We start from the raw sequence: 7620 nt of genomic DNA, 5'->3' as shown, positions 1-7620 counted from the left end.
TCAAATAGCCTAGCTTTTTGTTAGCCTGAAAAGCTAGCTGTCAACAATGCATGTGTTCCACAGTCTCTTAGATTTGTAAGATCATAGTTTTCCATTTTGTTCGCAGTGCCTTTCCAAAAAGTAGATACCCCGTCTGAAATGATCAGATGTCAGAAGCCGGATTCGTTAGCTGTGCAGAGTCAGCAAACTCCTTTTGCTTGCTTTGAGCATTGCAGTAAGGGACAATGCCTGATCAGTAACGTATTTAATTGCAAGTCTTCTTTCCTATTGTTCCTAAAGTTGAAAGCTAGTGTTGAAGAAAGAAGTAGATTAAAACGAGATGCAGATCGCTTGACATCAAAAGCAGCCCAACACATGGTAATCTATTGCGATTGCTAACTTTAGTGGTAGAAGCACATTTATTTTCGTTGTGTGGGTAACCATCGGTGGTCCTTGTTGGCATTTTTTTTGCGCTTCTTGGCCATAAATTTGGACAGTCTTCCGGATTCTTGCAAGTCTTCAAACTTGGTACGTAGCTCTAGCTTCTTTTTGTCGATTCGCTGCACATTAAGCCACACAGTAAATTAAAGTGCTCGCTTTAGCTGGCATAGTTGATTTTACAAACCTTAAGATAGAAAGCCCCCTTGCCTTTAGCGACAGCGTCGCGCTCCTCATGCTTCCGCTTTGCTAGTGCGCTCTTAATCTTCTCCTGCTTTTTCTTTTCCATGATTTCTTGCTGTCTTAGTGCAATCTCATGCTGCATTATTTACAAAATGTCGCCAAACACCAACGTGAATACATCATCTATACCCCAAGAGTTAATCATACTAACTTTGAGCTCTTCCTTCTCTGCAGCAGACTTGCTCTTCTTAAGTTGCTGCTTGAATTCCTGAAGCTCACGTTGTTTGTATTCGTCGAGAAAGGCATAGCTTTTACGAAAAAGATCTTCATTTAGACGACCACTTTGCGCTTCAAAACGCGGATCCAATGCTCTTCGTTTTTTCACTTCTACTACTTGTCGGAACCGACCCACAGCGCGCTTGGAGCTCAACTCTAATGGCTGATTTTTGTTGTCACGACGCGCTGGGCCTTTAATTTCTGTATCCTCTTCAACATGTGTAGTAAACCCTTGCTTTTTCTGACGCAAACGATCTTCAAGAGGGACATCTAGCGCATCGTTTCGATGCATCATTGGGGCAAATTGAGACCAGTAAATTGACCAAATGAAGAAAGCAAGTTGCAACATTTAGTCAAATAGCGTAATTCGTAGCAGGTTATGATTGCAATAATTGTCTAAAGTCAGCGGTTTCAAGCGCAAAAACTTTTGAGATTCTCAACGAAGAGAAGTATAGACATTGACTCTTAGAAACTATTGGACGCGTGGATGAGAGAGCGAGAGAGCTACGACTACTTGCACATTCGATCTTTTCAGTACACGTTCTGGATTATGTAAAATTTCTATATTCGATGTCAAAGCTGAATAAGGCGACGGCGATTCAGCCGAGTGCTAACTTCGGGGCTAAAAACAGAAGAAGGTAGGATGCGCTGACAATATCGGCTTTTTTGGTCTTCGCACAAGGTGCCGGTCATCGAAGAGCTACGTTGAGGCTGAAGCCGACAAAGAATGATTGAGACTACTGAAAGCAACCACGTGGAAGTTTGTAAAGAGCCCGTCAGTGGATGTACAATCTAAGCTTTCAAGAAACGGTTGAGGTGTGAAGTCAACAAGGTGTGCCTTGTGGTTTGTGGTGATTAACAAAGCGATAGTGAAACTCAAGTCGAGCATATTCGGCTTTGATATTATGGCCCAGATTCGTATTGTTGCAGTCATTGGGGATATGCCGCCGAAACATGGGGAGTTACCCTCCTCCACTACGGTTCAGTGGGTTTAAGGAACTTATTTTCAAGAAATCGGAGAACACATCAGGACGTCAATCGTGCAGGAAGCTACCCACAAATCGGCTCCTAGAGGAAATTAAAGTATTATTCAGAGCAAGCTTATCTTCTCTAAAGCCAAATTATGCGATGAAACTTTACAGCTGAAACATTGAGATATCTAGGTTCTTTGGCCACAATTATCGGATTATAGACTCTTGGTCGAAGAAATAGTCGGCGGATTGTAGTAGCTGCGTAGTGCATCTTGTTAGATCGCGGGAAATAGGACATAAAAGTTATATGTGCGTCTTTAAATAACATCAGTCATTTATATGAATCGTTAAATCGGCAAAACGTCATACAAATGTTTAAACAACTCCCAAAACCACACTGCAAGCAAAAACTCGACGTAATATACGTGATGGCGATGAATCTGTAAATCGGCACGCGCATAAAATCAGCACGTGTTTAAACGTCGCCGACTCAACGACTCTGCGATGAGCTACGAGAAAGATGGAGTAGATACCATACAGGACATTTGTATATACGTTGCCACCAGTATACTAGCCACCTTCACTTTTTAGAAGCGTTTTGAACATTATCATTATTGCAACACTATTTGCTTTGTATCACATTCTGCTATCTACCCTTTTTTATGTTGGCATGCAATCCAACAAAATGTAGTTGATTTCTCAGCGCTGACAACAAAATTAAATGACTTTCCACTTCAAAGCACACAAGAGACAAGAACACAAAAGCTTTCGTAAGAAAAAAACCCATGGACTATTTTGCCTGTACCGTGGAGGCGTCCGCGACCTGAAATCCTTTTTTACGTGCAAGCTCGGCAACAAGATGAGAATTTTTTAATCTGTCACTTTGTAAGTCATTCTCGCCTATGCTTTCCTCGAAACCTTCGTGGTCAAAAGTATGATTCGAAAAATTAGCCGATGAATTATATGGAGGGTCTTCAAGTGTTTGTAAGAATTGATGGGATGACGTGGGTGGTGTATCGGGACAAGGCATAGGATCCCCCAATATAGCATGATGGTAGCTTGCCTTACGGTTTTTCCACTTGGTCATGACAGCCTCAAGACTTGAGCATCCGTCCAGAAAATTTGGAAGTTCGCCACGAAGTCGGTTGTCGCGAAAGTCGCATTCTTTTAGAAACTTAAGTCGCGCGATGCTGCCTGGCACTTGGCCTTCCAATGCATTGTCAAAAAGATAGAGATACTCGAGATTTCCCAAGTCACCTAGTGTGGACGGGATGGGTCCGCTTAGCTGATTGCTGGACAGATTAAGAAACTCGAGGGCCTTGCATAATCCGAGAGACGGTGGTATAATACCTGTGAGCTCATTGTTGCGCAGCGAAAGGAATACAAGCGACTGTAAGCGGCCAATGTCCGGGGGAATAGGTCCTGTGAGGCAATTGCCTCGCACACTCAATCTGACAAGTTGCTTAAGCTCACACAAAGTTTGAGGTAAAGACTTGCTTAGGTTGTTGTGCTGTAGTTGCAAAGTCCGCAGGCTCTTCAGCTTTCCCAGCTCCTTCGGTATGGTCTCAGAAAGTGAGTTCTGGTATAAATTAAGCTCTTGTAGTTGAACACAGTCGCCAATCTGGCGTGGAATCGCACCCGTGAGATCGTTGCAGCTTAGGTCCAGACGTTTCAGAGCTAAAAGCGTACCGAGTTCGGCCGGTATTTCACCATGTAGCAGATTCTTAGACAAGTTAAGAATGCGAAGCTGGGGTAGGCGTGCTAGACAGGTGGTGGGAAGACAGCCAATAAGCTCGTTTGCTGGTAATTCCAAAGCCACGACGTGGCCCATGACCACTTCAACACCAAACCACTGCTCTGGATCGCGCGTGGGTTGTTTCCAGCCGTCCCGCCGGCGCCAGCGATCACCATTTAGCGCATCATAAAGCTCTACGAGTGCCGCTACTTCTGTTGTCGGGATTGAGCTTTGCCCTTGGCCCATGACGTTGCGTTTATTTATCTATCTGTAGCTTAACGACGACCGTGCCCTCTACTTCTCTCTGCCACTAATTCTGCTTTGAACGGCCGTTTTTTCAGCTGGAGAACTAAATAATAGACCAGACGAGTTAAAGTGATGCGCAGGAAGCTCTTCATACAGCACTGTCCTGGGCAGAGCCTATTCAGTATCACATCATCAAGAACATATCCTGACATCTTTTACCCCGCATTAAAACAAGACAAAACTGGTCGTGAGGTGTAGTCAAAGACGCGGCAGTCAGCTTCCAGCGGCTCAACATAGATTAATAATTAGGGACTGACTAGTTAGTTGACGGATTCTACTAAATGCTCCGCTTGCCTTATAGCGCGTAAATCTGCTGATCCAATGAAGGCTCCCGAGTGCGTGATGCGATGACCGTTGTCGCGTCTGCCTGGTAATTAGGTACATAACGCGAAGCGTAGTGTGGTTGGTGTTCATTACCGGCGTCTACAACGGCCACCTCAAAGTTTGGACCATTTAAAGAAGCAGCAGCCAACGCCTTTGCCGCCAACCGCTTCTGTTTTCGCTTGTTGAGACTATATGTGATAATGCTATTTTCAGGGGTGGTAGAACTGGACGGCGCATACGAGCGAGCAAGCTCATCTTCGCCTGAAAGTGCTCCTCGCCGCCCGCGTTGTTGAGGTGCTGCAGCTTCAGATGGAACAGGTATTCGCGAGATTTCCGGCTCAGGGACGGGCTCGACTTGACTACGTAGCGATGAAATAGACGAATTGTTGCTTAAGGTATCGGAACCTTTAGTGAGCGAAGCCACGATCATGTTGAGGTCAAATGCAAAGGTCGGTCGAAAAGTGTGTGGGTCTTTAGAGGGTGTGACACTGTCCAACGCGGCATTGAGATTGCGACGCTTGGACTCAACGAGCAGGCGGCGCATATTCGTAGTACCCCAGGCTGTGGCCATAGTCTTATGTTCGAATGACGCCGTGTCGGGGGCAAGTTCACAGCTGGTCATTGCATCGACTGATATCGGTACATTATAGTAATTGCCGCTGCTTGTGCTACGCATGACGGATGTATAATGCTGCTCGACCATGTACTTTAGTCCAGTGATTTAAAGTTGATAAATGAGACTAGACGAGTAATTTGAGTAAGCTGTCTTGCACTGATAGAGCGAAAAGATAACCGTCGGTCGCGTCTGTCCTAGCCAAGATGCTACTGTGTGCTAGTCGTTAAGTGCTCGAGTGAGTTGTGCCAACGTTCGAACATGTTTGCAGAGGGAACGTCTCTGGCCTGTCGTCGTTCCTTCGCATCTCTCTCCCCTACAGCACATCCGGTCGCCTTTTCAACCGCGAAGCGGCACTTGGCTGCAACGTGTAATTGCTGAGCTCAAGTCGCCACCGTCTGGACGAATACTGTACGTATTTTTGTATATGTACGTACGGTTTTCGTCGCGCCACCCAACAAAAACAGTGTGCATGCAAATCTGATGGGCATAACACAGAGAGAGCCATTATGCCAAGTGGTCTGTTGACTATAATACTCGCGGGCATCGATAACGCGGCCGAGTGAGAAAATTGTTTCGGAAGCCTATCCGCTTGAGTGACAACTTTTACATTACCCTCAATTGTGGGTCAAAAGTTGTTTATCTTACATAGTACTCTTATGAGGACTAGGGGTACGCTTAACTAAGCGGACGAAGAGCGGACACAAGGTGAAATGTCAGGTCAACGGAAAGTCCGTGACACTAGAGTTGTAGAAAAAAAAGCTCTTTTCTTGACGATAAGCTATTTGCACAAAACAATCAGCAAAAATATTATACTTTCCGTAATCTACCATTGTAAGCAAATACTGCACTAATTGTTGCATTCATTAAAGAGTAAATTTTATAGGGTTTGATAAGCAAATCCCCAAAGACGCTTAATGGAACTTCAAAATCTAAAGCGTTTAGAAATTCCAATAGCCAATTCAAATTACGTAGCTGCATGCAGCCTATAAAAGTGCTTATTAACCTTTTTTTCAAGTTGATAGACACAGAGGAAGGGTTTATACGGTCCGTCTAGTTACGGAACTAAACTTCTCAAACTACTTCGTACTTAGATCAACTCTGTAGTTATAAAAATGACATAATTAAAATTTTGTCAAATTTAAACTGATAAGAAGTATATCTAATTAATACGTTAAATAATCAGCCTATTACGTGATGCTAAACAGTTACGAGGTTCCATCGCTCTCTGCACTTCGGAACTGATGACATTAGAACAGAACTGTAGCGAGTACACCATGCTCAGATCCGGATTCCGTTACAAACCCAGTACTTTACCGTTGCTCAAATAAAATAACATAGCTCGAGATAAGCTGAACCGGATGTATCCGTTTCCTTTCTACAAGAATAAAGCCATTATCAGCGCGTCGTATGAGGTCACGACCCTCAGATTTCTCCATTTGGAGTCATAGCACTACAATTTCGTACAAATATAGCACTTCACGATTTATCTGAGCTTCGCTCTCAATAGGACAATACAAAATTAACGTCTACTTCAGCAGAGGAAGTATGCCGTTACTTCCCGAACTAAGACGTGAAAATTCTTCGGGGTCACAACTCGCTGTCAGTCTTATACCAATGTTTTTCTGTTCCGCGATGAATACTGATGCAGCACCTTCGCCTTCTGTTCAAGCTACACGGTCTAACAAAACATCGTAAATTAAAGCCAGTCCGAGGATTGAGCGTACACAACACCCTCCGTGTTACTTTGATCCACGCCCGCCTCCGAGTGAAAGGTGATACGCACCTTGGACTGAGCTGATAACAAACTTGATAAATGAGCTTTTTCTAATTCATAGTTCTCACCAAGCTTCTAATCAGTATCTGGCAAAGTGAAAAGACTACCATCACTACTGGAATTTCTGAGAGATCAAAACTTCACTCCGGGGAGTCCTCCCGGCCTTTTTGGCGCAAATGATTTGGCATACCCTCTGACCGGGAAAGTGGTAGAGTGTGGCGGCGCGATAGTATCCTACTATTCAGTGCCACCCGGTATCGCTCCAGGTTCGTGAGTTTGCCGGAAGCTCCATCCCACGCGAGTGCAACTAACGGGGATGAGAGAGCCCGCCTCGACATCGACATCCGTACTTTGAACTTTGCGAAACCAAGCAGTAAGCGACTTGGTCAATTTTGGGAAGTGATTTGTCAAGCCGCTATATTAATGAGGCAGTCCGCCCTTCTCGTTGAATGCCTACTGTGTTCCACATCAGCTGAAATTGTAACATAAGAACACTACCAAATGACTTCGCCGCTAACGATCCCGTATATGCAACACATCTGTAATCGGTGAGATCAGAAAGTTCTTATCTTCTCTTTTGTAAATCTGGCGTACATCTTTGCTCTTGAAATGAGCTACAGGTCTACTAAACACATGAAGAGTTGTGTCGCGACGCATCGGATTTGGTTTATGTCAGATTAGGCCGCTTAAGCCCAGAATCACGACGTGACATAGTCATTATCGATCTCATGAAAGGTTGCGGTGGCTTTTGAAATTGCAGAGAAGCCCGATTCGCGACCTTATAGAATCGGGGAGGGGTGTTTCATAGCACATCGAACTGTCAGCCATGTTTTGGCTGGCCTATAGAATCATCTTCTTTTTGGGCGCTTTGGCTATCGCTGAGCGATTTTTTAAAATGTCGGCTTGTCACCGGTGGTGCACTATCGTATTGGTTGGTTTGCGGCACTCCACGTCATTCAATCTGTAACATATGTACTATGTTATGTTCTCTATGTAATGTACGCAACATGTTATGTTC

General features: G+C 44.5%; 3 protein-coding genes across 3 annotated transcripts; all 3 read right to left on the bottom strand.

Moving 5' to 3' along the window:
* Positions 1 to 398: 398 nt before the first annotated feature.
* Positions 399 to 1171, bottom strand: PHALS_11993 (duf947-domain-containing protein; the record flags this gene model as incomplete). The annotated part of the gene is made up of 3 exons (XM_024727455.1): positions 399 to 539; positions 605 to 736; positions 812 to 1171. The coding sequence occupies 3 exons, from the start codon at positions 1169 to 1171 to the stop codon at positions 399 to 401; spliced, it is 633 nt and encodes a 210-aa protein (XP_024578031.1).
* Positions 1172 to 2637: 1466 nt separating this feature from the next.
* On the bottom strand, positions 2638 to 3828 carry PHALS_11992 (leucine rich repeat protein; the record flags this gene model as incomplete). Its single annotated transcript, XM_024727454.1, has 1 exon — positions 2638 to 3828. One exon carries the CDS (start codon positions 3826 to 3828, stop codon positions 2638 to 2640), a length of 1191 nt encoding a protein of 396 aa, XP_024578030.1.
* Positions 3829 to 4183: 355 nt separating this feature from the next.
* On the bottom strand, positions 4184 to 4888 carry PHALS_11991 (uncharacterized protein; the record flags this gene model as incomplete). The annotated part of the gene is made up of 1 exon (XM_024727453.1): positions 4184 to 4888. One exon carries the CDS (start codon positions 4886 to 4888, stop codon positions 4184 to 4186), a length of 705 nt encoding a protein of 234 aa, XP_024578029.1.
* Positions 4889 to 7620: the final 2732 nt, after the last annotated feature.

This window comes from Plasmopara halstedii, assembly GCF_900000015.1.
Source record: "Plasmopara halstedii genome assembly, contig: Scaffold_555, whole genome shotgun sequence".
In the NCBI taxonomy this organism is placed as follows: domain Eukaryota; phylum Oomycota; class Peronosporomycetes; order Peronosporales; family Peronosporaceae; genus Plasmopara; species Plasmopara halstedii.
This window is presented reverse-complemented; position numbering and strand designations above follow the sequence as displayed.